The sequence below is a fragment of the Schistocerca gregaria genome, chromosome 7 (genome assembly GCF_023897955.1).
Source record: "Schistocerca gregaria isolate iqSchGreg1 chromosome 7, iqSchGreg1.2, whole genome shotgun sequence".
NCBI lineage: Eukaryota > Metazoa > Arthropoda > Insecta > Orthoptera > Acrididae > Schistocerca > Schistocerca gregaria.
The window spans coordinates 45,339,630-45,359,124 of NC_064926.1; the positions used below are offsets into that span (position 1 = coordinate 45,339,630).

The 19,495-nt window shown below is 42.3% G+C and overlaps 1 protein-coding gene across 1 annotated transcript in view; it reads left to right on the forward strand.

The window, feature by feature from the left end:
- Positions 1-19,495, forward strand: part of LOC126281797 (modular serine protease-like) — a 183,774-nt gene that overhangs the window by 135,498 nt on the left and 28,781 nt on the right. The window contains exon 8 of the mRNA XM_049981011.1: positions 11,766-11,933. Coding sequence (XP_049836968.1) covers positions 11,766-11,933 — 168 coding nt within the window. The remainder of the gene's footprint in view (positions 1-11,765; positions 11,934-19,495) is intronic.

Below are 19,495 nucleotides of genomic sequence, written 5' to 3' on the forward strand. Positions count from 1 at the left end.
GTGTGTTTGTGTGTTTTGTTCATTGTGCCTGTCTGCCAGCGCTTTCCCACTTGGTAAGTCTTGGAATCTTTATGTTTAATATATTTCTCCCATGTGGAAGATTCTTTCTATTTTATTTACATCATCATTAATAAAATATAAATGGATAGATAAAAAAATCTATTCACCAAGCTGTGGTAGGAGAACACACACACAAAAAGGTTTAACTTTTACAAGCTTGCAGAGCCAGAGGCTTCCTCTTTTGGCAGGAGAGTAGAAGAGGAAGGAAGAGGACTGAAGGAACAGCTTGCAGATGTTTAGGGAAAGGGGTACAGTTCAAAAAAGTTACCCAGAACCCTGGGCCAGGGGAAGCTTATCAGACCCATGAGAATGAAAGATATTGTTGGGGACTGCACTGAACGAGATATGAAACCCTGAGAGCTTAAAGGTTGAAGACAGGGTGATATGCAAGACAGAGACTAATACTAAAACATCGTGTATGAGTTAATAAGAGTGAAAAGCTAAGTGCATAGGTGGGATGGGGGACAGCTAGAACTAGACAAGTCAGAAATTGAAAGATGTAGAAAATTAAAATGGAGTGAAGAAAAGAGTAGTTACTGTGAAGAAATGCTGAGACAGAAGGAATTAAAGAAAAGTAAGGCCAGGTGGCTGGTGAGAACGAAGTGTACTACCATTTCCCACCTGTGGAGTTCTGAGAAAGTGGTGTCTGTAGGAAGAATCCAGGTGGTACATGTTGTGAAACAAGCACCAAGGCCATGATTGTCTTGTTGTACAGCATGCTCTGTCACAGGATATTGTGTGTTGCTGGTATACACCAACTGCCTATGCCCATTTACCTTGACTGATAACTGGGTGGTACGCTATGTAAAAGGAAGAACTGTGTTTACATAACAGCTAGTATCTGACGTGTTTTTCAGAGGTGGCTCTCCCTTTAATAGTGTATGTTTTGCCAGTTACAGGACTGGAATAGGTGGTGGTAGAAGGGTTCATAGGCCAACTCTTGCAGCAGGAATGGTCACAGAGGTAGGAGCCATAGGATGGAGAGATGGATGCAGAAAGAGCATAGGATCTGACAAGGGTATTGTAGAGATTGGGAGAGTGAGAGAAAGATATTCTGGGTGTGGTGGGAAAAACCTCAGGCAAACTAGATCTCATTTCAGGGCATGATTTTAATAAGTTGTGTCCTTGTCAAAGTAACTGACTAATACATTTCAGACCAGGATAATACAGGTGACAAGCGGTGTGCTCCGAATTTGTTTTTTGGAGGGTTCAGCAGTACCAGGATTTGTAGTGATGGCCTGGGAATCTGCTTTTGAACTGGGCTGTTGGGACAATTACATTTAGTGAAGGCTGAGGTGAGAGTGGTGGTGTATTGCTATAAAGAGTCTGCATCCAAACAATTATGTTTGCCTTGAATTCTGTATGTGAGGGAACATTTGACATGGAAACAATGGCACCATTCAAAATGTAGATACTGTTCTTTGTTAGTAGGCTTAATGAGGATAGAAGTGCGTAGCTTGCCTTCCTTGAAGATGATATCAACATCAAGGAAAGTGACATGGGATTAGGAATAGGACCATTTGGAATTTAATTGGAAGTATATATTTAAAGATTTCAGGAATTTTAAGTGGTCAGCCTCACCATGAATACATGTAACAAAGATGTCATCAATGTATCTAAACCAAACCAGGGACTGAAGGCTAATGGGTCCCAGGAAACACCATTCCAAGTGGCCCATGAAAAGATTGGCATAGGAAGGAGCCATCCTACTTCTCATGGCTGTACCCCTGATCTGTTTGTATGTCTACCCCTGAAAGGTAACTGTTGCTAAGTATAAAGATGATTAAGGTGAGCAAGAAGGATGTCATAGGTTTGGAATCAGGTAGGCATTGACTGGGGAAATGTTCAGCCGCAGCCAGACAATATACATGGGGGATTTTGGTATAGAGGGAGATGGCATCTGTGGTGACAAGAAAGGTGAGTGGTGGGAGTGGGATGGGCATGGATTTCAGATAATCTAGGAAATAGTTGGTATCTTTAATATAGGAGGGAAGTCTGTGTACTATGGGTTGCAGGCGTTGCTCAGCTAAGACAGATATACATTTGGTGGGTGCTTTGAAGTCAGCAACTATAGGACAGTCAGGATGATTGGGTTTGTGGATCTTAGGAAGAAGGTAAAAGGTGGGGGTGCATGCTTTGAGTGGGACTGAGGTGTGAGCCCTAGTGAGGGGCCTCAGGTTTTTGGAAGGGACTGCAGGCCAGTTTGAATCACAGGGATAGGGTCTTGATGGCGGATGCTGTATGTTGGGATGCCAGACAGCTGGGTAGACCTTTACTAACATACTCTGGTTGGTCAAGTAACACAGTGGTAGATCCCTTGTCTGCTGGAAGGATAATGATGGAGTCATCAGCTTTCAGGGAACGAAGTGTTTGGAGTACTACATACGACAGATTAGGTCATGTTGTAGGAACCTTGAGGAATGGTTGTAAAGCAATGCTTCATATGAGGAATTCTTGGAAGGCTTGTAAGGGATGATTTTGGGGTAGTGGTGGTGGAGCAAGTTGGGATCTTGGTTGAAACTGTTCAAGGCAGGGTTCAATGTCAAGTTTACTGATGTAAAGGTTTTGAGATTGGGTTGCAAAGTGTTATTTCCAATTGACATTGTGTGTAAAGGAAAGCAGCAGGATTAACTGCAGTTTTAGGGCTGAAAGTGAGGCCCTTGGATAATACAGACAATTCAGTAAGGGAGAGCGCTTTAGACAAGAGGCTGAAAACACTGTATTGTTGTGAATGGTTCTCGTGATTATGGGTTATTACTGGTGACCCCTCCAAAAAACAACTTCACAGCACACTACTTGTCAACCAGTATTACCCTGGTCTTGAATGTATTAATCAGCTAGGTTGGCAATGTCATGACTTCCTAAAACCACGCTCTGAAATGAGATCCATTCTGCCTGACATTTTTCCCACCATACACATAATATGATTTTGTTGCCCTTCCAATCTCTGCAGTATCCTTGTTAGACCCTATGCTCCTCCTGCACCCTTTTTCCTACCCTATGGCTCCTACCCTTGTGACTGTCCCTGCTGCAAGACTTGCCCTATGCACCCTAATACCACTGTCTATTCCAGCCCTGTAACTGGAAAAACATCAAAGGGAGAGCCACCTCTGAAATGACACATCATATACCAGCTGTTATGTAAACACTGTTGAGCCTTTCACATCAGCTCGACTGCCACCCAGTTATCAGTCAGGATGAATGGGCATAGGCAGATGGTGTGTATCAAGAACACACAATATCCTGTTACAGAGCATGCTACACAACATGACAGCCATTACCTTGGTGCCTGTTTCACCACACATTCCATCTGGATTCCTTCCACAAACACCAGTTTCTCAGAACTCCACAGGTGGGAACTGGTACTACACCATGCCATTTTTTCTTGCCAGTCACCTGGCCTTATTTTACTTTAGTTCCTTCTTCTCATCATTTCCTCACAGTAACTACTCAAGAGGATGTCGTTATCAGGAGAAAGAAAACTGGCGTTCTACGGATCGGAGCATGGAATGTCAGATCCCTTAATCAGGCAGGTAGGTTATAAAATTTAAAAAGGGAAATGGATAGGTTAAAGTTAGATCTAGTGGGAATTAGTGAAGTTCGATGGCAGGAGGAACAAGACTTCTGGTCAGGTGACTGCAGGGTTATAAACACAAAATCAAATAGGGGTAATGCAGGAGTAGGTTTAATAATGAATAGGAAAATAGGAATGCGGGTAAGCTACTACAAACAGCATAGTGCATGCATTATTGTGGCCAAGATAGATACGCAGCCCACACCTTCTACTGTAGTACAAGTTTATATGCCACCTAGCTCTGCAGATGACGAAGAAATTGAAGAAATGTATGATGAAATAAAAGAAATTATTCAGATAGTGAAGGGAGATGAAAATTTAATAGTCATGGGAGACTGGAATTCGAGTGTAGGAGAAGGTAGAGAAGGAAACGTAGTAGGTGGATATGGATTGGGGCTAAGAAATGAAAGAGGAAGCCACCTTGTAGAATTTTGAACAGAGCACAACTTAATCATAGCTAACACTTGGTTTAAGAATCATGAAAGAAGGTTGTATACATGGAAGAACCCTGGAGATACTGAAAGGTATCAGATAGATTATATAATGGTAAGACACAGATTTAGGAACCAGGTTTTAAATTGTAAGACATTTCCAGGGGCAGATATGGACTCTGACCACAATCTATTGGTTATGACCTGTAGATTAAAACTGAAGAAACTGCAAAAAGGTGGGAATTTAAGGAGATGGGACCTGGATAAACTGAAAGAACCAGAGGTTTTACAGAGTTTCAGGGAGAGCATAAGGGAACAATTGACAGCAATGGGGGAAAGAAATACAGTAGAAGAAGAATGCGTAGCTTTGAGAGATGAAGTAGTGAAGACAGCAGAGGATCAAGTAGGTAAAAAGACGAGGGCTACTAGAAATCCTTGGGTAACAGACGAAATATTGAATTTAACTAATTAATGGAAAATCTCATATAAAGATGTGAAACAATTACTAACAAAGAGATAGAGGGGCTGGCCAGTACTTACCTCAGCTCAGTACAGCCGATAGAGACACAAAAAACAACCGAAAATTTAAGCTCCTAGCTTTCGGAATAAATGTTCCTTCATCAGGGAGGAGAGAGGGGAAAGAAAGGGAAGAAGGGAAAGTAGATTTAGTTACTCACAACCCAGGTTATGAAGCAACAGGGAAAGGAAAACAGGGAAGGTAGCAAGGATGGAGGCATGGTTGTCAGAGGGAAGCCAAAGATATTCTACTGCAGGTACTGTGCCAGCTTCAAACCAAAGAGGATGCATACAGAAGTAAAGAGGTGTATAGTATAAAGATGTAGGATGGAAAGATGCATGAATGGCTAAAGAGGAAAGGGAAAGAGGAGAAGACTGAAAAGTAAATGGGAGTGAGGTTGTTTAACGTAGGTTTAGTCCAGGGGGATGGCGGGATGAAAGGATGTGCTGGAGTGCAAGTTCCCATCTCCGCAGTTCAGAGGGACTGGTGTTGGGTGGGAGAAGCCAAATGGCACGTACAGTGTAGCAGGTTCCTAGGTCCCTAGAATTATGCTGGAGGGCATGCTCCGCTACTGGGTGTTGGACATCTCCTAGGCGGACAGTTCGTCTGTGTCCGTTCATGCGCTCAGCCAGTTTAGTTGTTGTCATACCGATGTAAAAGGCTGTGCAGTGCAGGCATGTCAGCTGATAAATGACATGTGTAGTCTCACACGTGGCCCTTCCTTGAATTGTGTATGTTTTCCTAGTAGCAGGGCTGGAGTAGGTGGTTGTGGGGGGATGCATGGGGCAGGTTTTGCAGCGGGGTCGGTTACAGGGGTAGGAACCGCTGGGTAGAGAAGGTAGTCTGGGAATATTGCAGGGTTTAACAAGGATGTTACGGAGGTTAGGGGGACGACGAAAGGCAACTCTGGGTGGTGTGGGGAGAATTTTGTCAAGGGATGATCTCATTTCAGGGGTTGACTTGAGAAAGTCATATCCCTGGCGGAGTAATTTATTGATGTATTCGAGGCCAGGATAATATTGGGTGACAAGGGGGATGCTTCTGTGTGGCAAGGGGGATGCTTCTGTGTGGTCTGAGGCTAGCGCATGAACGGACACAGACGAACTGTCCGCCTAGAAATATTGAATTTAATTGATGAAAGGAGAAAATATAAAAATGCAGTAAATGAAGCAGGCAAAAAGGAATACAGACATCTCAAAAATGAGATCGACAGGAAGTGCAAAATGGCTAAGCAGGGATGGCTAGAGGACAAATGTAAGGAAGAAGAGGCTTATGTCACGAGGGGTAATATAGATACTGACTACAGGAAAATTAAAGAGACCTTTGGAGATAAGAGAACTGCTTGTATGAACATCAAGAGCTCAGATGGAAACCCAGTTCTAAGCAAAGAAGGGAAAGCAGAAAGGTGGAAGGAGTATATAGAGGGTCTATGCAAGGGCAATGTACTTGAGGACAATATTATAGAAATGGAAAAGGATGTAGATGAAGATGAAATGGGAGATATGATACTGCGTGAAGAGTTTAACAGAGCACTGAAAGACCTGAGTCGAAACAAAGCCCCCAGAGTAGACAACATTCCATTGGAACTACTGACAGCCTTGGGAGAGCCAGTCCTGACAAAACTCTATCATCTGGTGAGCAAGATGTATGAAACAGGCGACATACCCTCAGACTTCAAGAATAATATAATAATTCCAATCCCAAAGAAAGCACGTGTTGACATATGCAAAAATTACCGAACAATCAGTTTAATAAGCCATAGCAGCAAAATACTAACACTTTACAGACGAGTGGAAAAACTAGTAGAAGCCGACCTCGGGGAAGATCAGTTTGGATTCTGTAGAAATATTGGAACACGTGAGGCAATACTGAGCTTATGACTTATCTTAGAAGAAAGATGAAGGAAAGGCAAACCTACGTTTCTAGCATTTGTAGACTTAGAGAAAGCTTTTGACAATGTTGACTGGAATACTCTCTTTCAAATTCTAAAGGTGGAAGGGGAAAAATACAGGGAGCAAAAGGCTATTTACAACTTGTACAGAAACCAGATGGCAGTTATAAGAGTCGAGGGACATGAAAGGGAAGCAGTGGTTGGGAAGGGAGTGAGACATGGTTGTAGCTTCTCCCTGATGTTATTCAATCTGTATATTGAGCAAGCAGTGAAGGAAACAAAAGAAAAATTCGGAGTAGGTATTAAAATCCATGGAGAAGAAATAAAAACTTTGATGTTCCCTGATGACATTCTAATTCTGTCAGAGACAGCAAAGGACTTGGAAGAGCAGTTGACTGGAATGGACAGTGTCTTGAGAGGAGTATATAAGATGAACACCAACAAAAGTGAAACAACGATAATGGAATGTAGTCGAATTAAGTCGGGTGATGCTGAGGGAATTAGATTAGGAAATGATACACTTAAAGTAGTATAGGAGTTTTGCTATTTGGGGAGTAAAATAACTGATGATGGTCAAAGTAGAGAGGATATAAAATGTAGACTGACAATGGCAAGGAAAGCGTTTCTAAAGAAGAGAAATTTGTTAACATCGAGTATAGATTTAAGTGTCAGGAAATCTTTTCTGAAAGTATTTGTATGGAGTGTAGCCATGTATGGAAGTGAAACATGTACGATAAATAGTTTGGACAAGAAGAGAATAGAAGCTTTTGAAATGTGGTGCTACAGAAGAATGCTGAAGATTAGATGGGTAGATCACATAACAAATGAGGAAGGATTGAATAGGATTGGGGAGAAGAGAAGTTTGTGGCACAACTTGACTAGAAGAAGGGATCGGTTGGTAGGACATGTTCTGAGGCATCAAGGGATCACCAATTTAGTATTGGAAGGCATTGTGGAGGGTAAAAATTGTAGAGGGAGATGAAGAGATGAATATACTAAACAGATTCAGAAGGATGTAGGTTGCAGTAGGTACTGGGAGATGAAGAAGCTTGCACAGGATAGAGTGGCTGCATTAAACCAGTCTCAGGACTGAAGACCACAACAACAACAACAACTACTCATTTCTTCGCTCCATTTTAATTTTCTACATATTTCATTTTCTGACCTGTCTAGTTCTTGCTGCCCACCTCCCCCTCCCCCCCCCCCCCCCCCCTCCTACTTATGTTACATACAATGCACTTAGCTTTTCACTCTTATTTACTTGTGCATGATGTTTCAGTATTAGTCTCTGTCTTACACATTATTCCATCTTCCACCTTTAAGCTCTCAGGTTTTCAAATCTCATCTGGTGCAGTCTGCAACAATCAGTCTATCGTTCTCATCCCATCTGGTAAGTCTCTCCTGACCCAGGGTTCTGGGTGACTTTTCTGAACTGTACCCCTTTCTCTAAACCTCTCCAGTCCTCTTCCTTCCCCTTCAACTCTCCTGCCAGAAAAATGAGCCACTGGCTGTGCAAACTTGTAAAAGTTAAATCTTTTTGTGTGTGTGTTCTTCAACCACCACTTAGTGAGCAGATTTTTTATCTATCCATTTAAATTTACACAAATATTCAGTCAGATCTTGATAAGATTTCAAAGTGGTGCAAAGATTGGCAACTTGCTTTAAATGTTCAGCAACATAAGATTGTGCACTTCACAAAACAAAAAATGTAGTACCGTATGACTATAATACCAGTGAGTCACAATTGGAATCAGTGAACTCATAAGATACCTAGTTCTAGCTCTTTGTGTCTGCAGCTCATGGTCTAGGGGCTAGCATTGCTGCCTCTGGATCGTGGGTTCCGGGGTTCCATTTTTGGCCAAGTTGGGGATTTTCTCTGCCCAGGGACTGGGTGTTTGTGTTGTCCTCATCATTTCATCGTCATCATCATTTATTTGTGAGAGTGACTAGATTGGAGTGTGAAAAGAAAATGGACTGTGTAAAAATTGGGACTTTGCACTGGTGCTGATGGCCACACAGTTGAGCACCCCACAAAACAAACATCATTATCATCTAACTCTTTGTAAGGATAAGCTATGTATTGTTCAGATAAACTTAGTTGTGGATAAGGCAGACTTCAGTTTACTGGTAGAATACCAGATAAATGCAACCAGTGTGCAAAGATTTGTTACAAATTACTCTTGTGACCTATCTGAGAATATTATGGAAGTGTGTGGGAACCATACCATGCAGGACTAACAGAGAATATTGAACTTATACAGAGATGGATAGGACAAATGGTCACAGGTTTGTTTGATCTATGGGAGAGGGTTGTGAAGAAACTGAACTGTCAGACTCTTGAAGATAGATGTAAACCATCCCAAGGAAGCCTGTGCACAAAGTTTCAGGAATGCCCTTAAATGATGACTCTAGGTATATACAACAACCCCTCATGTGTTGCTCATGATGAAAAGATTAGATTAATTATAGTATGTGTAGAGGCCTTTAAACAGTAATTCTTCCTGCTCTCTGTATATGAATGGAATGGAAAAAATCTAATATCTGAAACAGTGGGACATACTTTTGCCATGCACTTCACAGTGGTTTGCAGAATATAGATGTAAATGTAAATAGGGTATTCTTCCTACAAAGGCAGTAAAGATTCTATGCAAGCTTATTGATACTGAGTCTTGCAGTGGGATGTTCAAATGTAAGAATTTATGAACACTGCCATAAATATGTATTTGTAAAATTATTCAACTAATTTTAAAATATAAGTAGTACTACAGCCTAAACACAGATGTGCATATCTATAATACAAAGATAGTCTGTGATTATCATCCAGAAAGGTGTGACAAAAAGGTGCAGACAGCAACCCTATTGCATGAAGATCAAATTTTTAAACAAATTTCCAAAGGATTTAAACAACTCAAGTGGACTCTCCTTTGAAATGGCATTGAAGAGTTTCAAGTGAATAAATGTTTTTTATAGTATAAAGGAGTGCTTTTCAGAGGAATTTTATAGTTTATTTGTACCAATAGTGTTTGTAATTACCAGTAATCAAGATATAATATAATTTTTTGTTGTTTCTAATTGTTCTCATAAAATTATGACAGGAAATGTAAAACATGTTCACAAGACTTTCCTTCTCATTCCTTGTGGTAAGTCTCCCCTGACCCACAGTTCTGGGTGACGTTTCTAAAATCTAACCCATTTCCTACACCTCTCCAGTCCTTTTCCTTCACCCTTCTTCCTTCCACTTCAACCCTTCTGCCTGAAGAAGGACATGTTATACCAGTATTTACATTGTTGTTTATATTACTATCCATTTAATTTAGCGGTGAATGATTGTTGTAAATTGTCTGTTCCCATCTACACCTTCTGTACTATCCTATGGACTATTAAGCAACAGTGCTGTGACTACATATTGCTTCTGTCTTATGGAAGTCAACTTATAACCAAAAAAATATGTTGTTATTAATTTTTTATTTACTTTCCACTACCAAGAGGTTAAAATACACTGCTAAATAAAAGTTTGGAATACTATCATAAAATGCAGTCTAAGATACTAGAGGTCTCATTGCCCTAAGTGGCTCATGCATTATGCAGTTAGAGCTCATATACTGAATGGCATTTATCATTAGGATGCCTGGTGGGCCTTCTTCAGTCATGTAAAAACTGCTGCCACAATGGCACATGATGAGCAGTACAGTATCAGCAACAGATTCATTCAGTTTTGTGTTCAGCACTGCAGTAACATGCCGCATAAAGGCATACAACACTTTGATAGAGTATGTATAGAGGATTTACTATCAGCATGTCATACACAGCAATATGTTGCCAATCCATTACATGTCACTCAAAGTGATGTGTCTAAGATGGGTAGAAAATATAGAGAGACAGGAAATGTAAAAAATAGACCTCGCAGTTGTCATCTTGTATGACAATAAAAATGCAGAATCGTGTCCTCCAAGTCAGCTCGCTGGTGCCCAACATCAGCTGCCAGAAATGTTGGAAATGTCTTCTTCCAAGGAACAGGAATTCATATCTCAGACCAAACAGTGCATGGAAGGTTGCATCAGCGTGATCATTCCAGAAGGTGAATGAGGAGGTTTGCATTGAACCAACAGAACTGATACAATCAAAGGACCTGGGGTCTTGCACATCAACTTTGGACCATTGCAGAATGGAGTAATGTTATGTTTTGTGATGAGACAGGATTGGTTTGCGATTGGACACTAGAAGTTTTATTGTTTGGAGAAGTGCTATACGACACCAGAAATATTCAGGAAGTTTGCAGGTGGAAATGTGAAATTGTGGTTGGTAATAATGATAGGATGGTGGACCCCTCTAATTCCTATCTACAGCTATTTGACTGGTCCTTGATACTTCCAAGAGGTCCTACAAATGATTGTAAGACCCTACAGATGGGAAATCAGTGACAGATTCATCCTAGTTGATGATAATGTGAGACTGCACCATACTCTAGAAGTGTCTTGTTTACTTCAAAGATGCAATGCCAACCAAATTCATTGGCTAATACAGTCTCCAGACGTGAATGCAATTGAACATGCATGGGGGTTGGAGGTGGCCATTGCACAGCATCCGAATCCAGCTGACAATCTTCAGGATCTCACTGAAGCTGCCACTGGGACCTCATACCCCAAGATAAACTTGATGCTCTTATCCGGAGCATACCTCACACAGTGGAAGAACTCGTCTGTATGTCAGGAGGCCATACACTCTATGAAAGACTGTTAATAATCATCATTGCTTTTGTTTCCTAAGTGTACACTTAGGAGAGAGCCTGCTTTGTTTTGCAGTGATTTTTGTGACTAACAAAAATTTTTCTTGTCTTTGGAAGGAATTATGTTTATTTTGTTAATAAGTTATTGTACAAACCTCAACAGGTGTACTATAAGAAGTCATTGTATTAAATTCTATGATATTACAAACTTTTGTTGGGGTGTGAAATTAAATTTTTGCCAGTTAGCATATGTTATGGTCCCTTTCATCTGTTGTGTACTGTCTGTTATCTTGCTAACATGTTTTTAATCATCAGATCCTTAATAGAATAATGGTGTATGCAGCAAAGATCAATAAGAATAAAATAAAATGAGTATTTTCTATGTGCCATATGTGATAACATTTATGAACATATTTGTACTTATATATATTTAGAATCATATACTTGTGGGTTTTGGTATTCATGGTAATGTTAAAAGTTAATGAACATATTATTTGCAGACAGAAGAGAAAATTTCAGTTAATATTCACATGAACTGAAATAATATTTGTTTCTGAAATTTGCAGGTAAGGGACATTGATATTCCTCAAACTTTCCACGGGTCATCAACGGCATTTCATGATGACATAGCAATACTGACAGTGGACTTCCCATTTCAGCTAACAGAGATGATTAGTCCTGTGTGTGTGGACTGGGATGATGTTTACTATGTTGTACCAGGTGATAAGGGACATGTACGTTGAATTCAGTAAGAAAACGTCAGTGATGTCTTACTATGAATTGTATATTGTTTAGTCATCAGATAGAGAAATAAAGGATTTGCCATGTATTTATCATTATGTCATGGCATCATTAGTTGATTTGGCTGGCCTAACAGCACAGATTATTAGTAGATGTATATCAGTATCTTGTAAATAGTCTTCATGGGTTTGCTGCCGGATAACATTGTGCAAATTCCACAATATTTTCTTGGAGCAACTGCCCATTTCGGTGCTAGAGCAGGGTCTGCATTTTGAAACTACACCAGAGACCATTTCCATCTGAAATGTGATTAGTGGAATAGAGCAGGCTGTTTTGAAATTTCCTAAAGATGCTTCCATAGAGATTAGGTGCGACGCATGCTGCATCTTGACTCAAGCTTCATCTAAGAGCTCCAACTTTAACATCACCTCAGCTGAAAGAAATGCTCTTAGAGAATTGAGAGAAGGCCAAGACATCGTCATCTTACCTGCTGAAAAAGGAAATGCTACTGTACTTCTCTTACACACAGGATATAACAGCAAGATATACAAACTGCTAGATGATCCTGCATATAGTAAATTAAAAAAGTGATCCGATGGGTAGGATCCAGAGAAAAACTGTGGAACTCATCAGGAAGAGCTCAATTCCACGAAAGTCACTAAGGGTTTGTGTCAACAGGCTGTGGTTCCACCTAGACTCCATGGCCTAACCAAGAGCCATAATACCTCTACATCCCATTGTAAGTAACATAGGAGCACCTACTTATTTTGTTGCCAAATACCTGACCACACTATTGGGACCTCTCAAAAGGTAAGTGTGACATCATATTTGAAACTCTGAAGATTTCATAGGTTGCCTGAAAACTCTTAGATTCTGATCATCGGACCTGTTAGTAAGTTTCAATGTTGTGTCTTTATTTACAAAGGTGCCCTTGAAGGACTCTTTGGAGCTCATTAGCAGCAAGTTTGAGGAGGACATAGTAACATTATTTAAACATGTGGTTACTTCAACATGCTTCTTATTTCATGACCAATATTTTTAACAAGTGGACAATGTCGCCATGGGAAGCCCTCTGTCTCCTGTGGTGGCCAATTATTTTATGGAGGACTTTGAAGAAAAAGCACTACAGCCAGCCACTCTCAAACCCTTTTGTTTTCTGTGGCATGTGGATGATACATTTGTGGTGTGGCCACATGGACTTGATGCTTTACCTATGTTTCTTCAGCATCTGAATTCACTCTATACAAATACAAACTTCACAATGGAAGTGAAAAAAGATGGTACTTTACCCTTTCTTGATGTCTTGGCATGAAGGAAAGCAGATGGAACCTTGGGTCACAGCGTCTTTTGCATGCCAATGCATTCAGATCTATATCTGCAGGCCACAAGCTGCCATAATCCTGCACAATACCACAGTGCATTATGTACGTTAGTTCATAGAGCACATGTGGTATCTGACCCTGAGAGCCTGTCAATTGAAATACAACATTTGAAGACAGTCTTCCAACAAAACAGTTATTCTGAGAGACAGATAGGTAATACATTCAGGCCCAGACGAATTCAATCTATGGAGCAGAATGAAAATACGAAGACACCCACCACTTTTGCCTTTTTGCTGTATTTTGGTGTCATGTCATCCAGAATCAGAAGCGTTCTTGGAAGATATGGAATTAAGTGTGCTTTTCAACAATCTGAAAAACTGAGAAACCTGTTAGTTCAGTTAAGGATGACATTGGCCTAAGGAAATGTGTTGTGTACAAGATTCCTTGCCAGTGTGAAGCAGCGTTTATAGGCCATACATGCCGCACAGTACAAGAACACTGCAATGAACATGAGCATCATATATGCCGTCATCAACCGGAAAAGTCAGCAATTGCAGATAACTGCCTGAATACAGGACATTGTATGATTTATGAAAAAATGGAAGTTTTATCCCCGGCATCACCTTTCTGGGATTGCGTCATTAAGGAAGCAGTACATACCCATACAGCTGATAATCTCATCAACAAGGATACGTGATTTCAAATGAGTGCAGCCTGGAACCCTGCATTGGCTGCTATTAAATCATGACACAAAAATCAAGATTCTTCGATAACAGGCCCGTCTTAACACTGGCCTAGTACGGTTGTTGGTGAGTAATGTCTGGCCGCACTGTTGACATATGCAGCATACAGCGCACACGCAGGAGAGCTACTCTGTGATTTTTGACAAAGGGAGTTTGAGTATGGCAAATCATTGCACATACGTAATTTTCGTGGCTGCGCATTCTTCACATGCATGTTCTAGAAACGTGGCATCAATGTGTGGATATCGTCAGTTGTGCCTAGCTACCAGCAAGGTTGAACCACCTGAAGATGTTGAACAGTTGCTCTGAGGAAATATTGTGGAATTTGCACAATATGATTGGTGGCAAACCCATGAAGACTATTTATGATACATCTGCCAGGAGAGCTTGAAGAGTCACAACGGTATCTTGTTTATGGAAACTTGGCAGCATGCCTTCGCAATACTTCTGTATTAGTGACACATGCAGAAAAGTTGGCAAACAAATCACACCTATCAAAGTAATTCAAATTAACTACTGTGCAACATAAAAAAGAAGCATAATAAGAAGTTATATTGATAACTGGGGAAAATCCAACAATGCAAAATCTGGGATGAAATAATAGTGTCGATATTATGTTAGGCTGCTACTCTCCATGTACAGGAGCTTCTGAACAGGACAAAGGCTCATTCAATAGTAGAATTTAGAAGTTAGGTATTGGACAAAGTCCTTCATGAGGCAGGCAGACACTCTCTCTCTCTCTCTCTCTCTCTCTCTCTCTCTCTCTCTCTCTCTCACACACACACACACACACACACACACACACACACACACACACACACACACACAGATATAATCCACATTCACACAAACACACATGACCACTGTCATTTCGAGGTGCCACTGCCCCGCTAGGGTAAGTAGCGATCTCAGTTGGAATGGGTAATGGAGGTACAGAACATGCATGGCCAGAGGTAGCAGTGTAGAGGTGGGGGACATCCTGTAGTGCTGCCAGTGGTTGCATACAGGGATGCAGGGATATTGTGGGGAAAGGATGTAGGACTGGAAAGACATCAGGGAAGAGGATAGGCAGATGGAGGGACTAGCAAAGGTTGATGGCCAGGCGGCTTATGGAAATGAGAGGTATATCACAAGGAAAGTGCACACTCATGTGGTTCAAAAAGGCTATTGTCAGTGTGGAAAATCCAGATGACATAGCATGTAGATCAGTCACTAATATTGAGCACACCATGCCATGTAGCTTGATTGACAATTTGTTGGTCTAGTGGTGCCCTGGTCTGATAGTAGTGGGATATGTGTGGAATGCATCCAGGTCTTTCTCAGGGATATGAGCTTTGGAACAGGAGGCTGGCAGTGGGAATGCAATAGGGACAGACAAGGTTATTGCAAACATTGGGATGCTAGTGGTATACCAATGTGGAAACTGTGGAGGAGATTTTTCTCTGATTTCAAGGCACAGTGGTAGATAGTTTAAATCCTGGTGTGGAATATGATGCAGTTGCTCCAGTCCTAGGTGGTAGTGAGTCATGAGGGTGCACTCCTTTGTGGCTGATTAATTAGTATGTGAGGGATGATACAAACTTGGGAGATCTTTTTCTGTACAAGATGGGAAGGGTAACATCAGTCTGTGAAGGCTCCAGTGAGGTCCTCTGCATATTTTGAAATTTACTGCTTGTCAGTGCAGATGCAACAATTGTGGATGACTAGGCTGCATGGAAGGTACATCTTGGTGTGGAATGGGTATCAGCTGTTGAAATGGCAGTAATCCCAGTGCTGGTTGGTAAGGATTCCTCTAGATGGCCCATGAATAGGTTGCCATGGAATAGTGCCATGTGGGCACCAATGGCTGTATGATGGATTTATGTATAAATGCTACTGCCAAAAGAGAAGCAATTGTCGATGAGTATATAGCTGATCATGGTGAGCGGGACCAGGAAGGAGATTGTGAGCTTGGAGTTAGTCAGAATTTGAGAAACTTAGTACTCAAGGGCACCAAGACCATTGTTCTACTTTCAGACATATTACATCTGCCACATTATCTAAAATTTCCTCCCCAACCCTACAGAAGCCAGAGCCTAAATAGACCTGTAATGCAGTTATGAACCTGTCCTTCAAAAGCCGCGCAGCCCTGAAGAGTATCAGTCCTTTCCGAATGCCTTGTATTTTGCCCCACTTCCAAACTGAGTCATGCTGAGCTTTTTAAAGACCTTCTCTATATCTCCCAGTCCTTACAGTGAAAACACTTTTCCTCCACTAACCCTACCAATCATACTTGACCTATAACCAATACTGAATGCTACCCTTACTCAATATACTCCTCCATCTATCTGTGATACAACCCCCCCCCCCCCCCCCCCCTGCTCCCACCCCCGCCTAAATCATCCTGTGACAATTTTCTATAAATTCCTAACCTCAAACCTTGCCACACCATAATGACCCAAACCCCTCATCATCTAAACTAACTTCACACCTGTAGAAAGAACTGCAGTCCACCAGCTAAAAATTGGTCCTGACTTCATAATCTTATCTATTGACAAAGGCTCGACCACTGTTGTTTATGAACCAGGAGATGGCTTCCACCTGCTATTACACATCTCTACCTCCAGTCCCTTCCACAGTCACCTGATGCCAGAAGAGCAACATGAACTTAATTCCCTCTTCAGATCCTTAGGTCCATCCAAGAACCCATTACCTGAGTTTCTGATCCCCTTCTCACTCCCACCAATTCCAGGATTCTTCCCTTCTAAATGCTTCCTAAAATATATGATCTGATTACACATGGTGCCCCCAGTGTGCCTGGGTACTACCGCCCCACAGAGATGATCTCTACTATTTTGGACCAACATCTTCCGCCTATTACTCAAAACTTGATCTCCTGTATACACTCCTGGAAATTGGAATAAGAACACCGTGAATTCATTGTCCCAGGAAGGGGAAACTTTATTGACACATTCCTGGGGTCAGATACATCACATGATCACACTGACAGAACCACAGGCACATAGACACAGGCAACAGAGCATGCACAATGTCGGCACTAGTACAGTGTATATCCACCTTTCGCAGCAATGCAGGCTGCTATTCTCCCATGGAGACGATCGTAGAGATGCTGGATGTAGTCCTGTGGAACGGCTTGCCATGCCATTTCCACCTGCCGCCTCAGTTGGACTAGCGTTCGTGCTGGACGTGCAGACCGCGTGAGACGACGTTTCATCCAGTCCCAAACATGCTCAATGGGGGACAGATCCGGAGATCTTGCTGGCCAGGGTAGTTGACTTACACCTTCTAGAGCACGTTGGGTGGCATGGAATACATGCGGACGTGCATTGTCCTGTTGGAACAGCAAGTTCCCTTGCCGGTCTAGGAATGGTAGAACGATGGGTTCGATGACTGTTTGGATGTACCGTGCACTATTCAGTGTCCCTTCGACGATCACCAGAGGTGTACGGTCAGTGTAGGAGATCGCTCCCCACACCATGATGCCGGGTGTTGGCTCTGTGTGGCTCGGTCGTATGCAGTCCTGATTGTGGCGCTCACCTGCATGGCGCCAAACATGCATACAACCATCATTGGCACCAAGGCAGAAGCGACTCTCATCACTGAAGACGACAAATCTCCATTCGTCCCTCCATTCACGCCTGTCGCGACACCACTGGAGGCAGGCTGCACGATGTTGAGGCGTGAGCGGAAGACGGCCTAACGGTGTGCGGGACCGTAGCCCAGCTTCATGGAGACGGTTGCGAATGGTCCTTGCCGATACCCCAGGAGCAACAGTGTCCCTAATTTGCTGGGAAGTGGCGGTGCGGTCCCCTACGGCACTGCGTAGGATCCTACGGTCTTGGCGTGCATCCGTGCGTCGCTGCGGTCTGGTCCCAGGTCGACGGGCACGTGCACCTTCCGCCGACCACTGGCGACAACATCGATGTACTGTGGAGACCTCATGCCCCACGTGTTGAGCAATTCGGCGGTACGTCCACCCGGCCTCCCGCATGCCCACTATATGCCCTCGCTCAAAGTCTGTCAATTGCACATACGGTTCACGTCCACGCTGTCGCGGCATGCTACCAGTGTTAAAGACTGCGATGGAGCTCCGTATGCCACGGCAAACTGGCTGACACTGACGGCGGCGGTGCACAAATGCTGCGCAGCTAGCGCCATTAAATGGCCAACACAGCGGTTCCTGGTGTGTCCGCTGTGCCGTGCGTGTGATCATTGCTTGTACAGCCCTCTCGCAGTGTCCGGAGCAAGTATGGTGGGTCTGACACACCGGTGTCAATGTGTTCTTTTTTCCATTTCCAGGAGTGTAAAAGACACTAACATTTTCCTCTACCCACTCTCAACAGTTTGGGCCCCTTTACCATCTGGCACCCTGCTCATTGCTATCCCCAGTGCCCATGGCCTTGTTGCCATTGGGAACCTGATTGATTCCAAACCAACTACCTCATTTCTGATCAATGTGATGAACCACATCCTGACGCATATTGCATAGGAAACACTTTTCTAATATTCTGCAGAATTATATTTTTTAGCCATGAACCACCAGTCAGCTTCTTAGGCCATGGTTTGGTGGCAACCGAACGCTAGCAACACAGATAAAATGATGAACAACTTACACAGATATTACTCGTAATGAAGGTGGAAATGTAAGAAAGAAAGTTACATGTGGGAGTTTACAAAGGAAAGCATTACAGGTTGATGTCATGAAGAAATAATTATATTTAACTAAAACTGAAAAATAAATTTTTTATGTGGACATCATTATATTTAACAATAGATGAAAATAAAGATGAGTGCATAATTGTAATCTAATATTTGTATAACTAAACTTAACAGGGGAAAAGGATTTAACACAAAGCTGGCATTCTTTGTTGTGTATTTACTAATTTAAAGTATTTCCAGTGGTGTCTACTTTCTGCTTTTTTTAACGGTATGTAAAACTTCACAATCCAAGATAGCTATTCATTCACACACACAACCAGATAGACACCCAAGCACACTCTAGCCCTGCCACAGCAACATTGATTATTAGCGATCAGTTGTGTGGGGTTAAGGATATGGGGAGGGTGGGGGAACGATGCACGAAGCTAGGTGGGCATAGCAGAATAGCGTGAGGCAGGAGTGGGAAAGACAGATAACTGGGCAGCTTCACAACAAGATGAAAAGGGTGGTGAGGGCATACAAGGAATAGAGAGAGAGAGAGAGAGAGAGAGAGAGAGAGAGAGAGAGAGAGAGAGAGAGAGAGAAAGAGAGAGAGAGAGCTGCAAGAGGGTGAGGGGGGGGGGGGGGGGGGCTGTAGGAAGACTGGTTGGAGAAGGTAATACATAATCCGGATAGGACAGGAGTTGTATTTATAGAAGAAAGAAGGGAAATGTAAGGTGAGGTAATGGAAAACAGCTTAGTACAGATTCAGAACAGGGGCAAGCAGGAACACACGATATACTGGAGAGACAATTCCCACCTACATAGTTTAAAGACACTTGTGCCGCAATG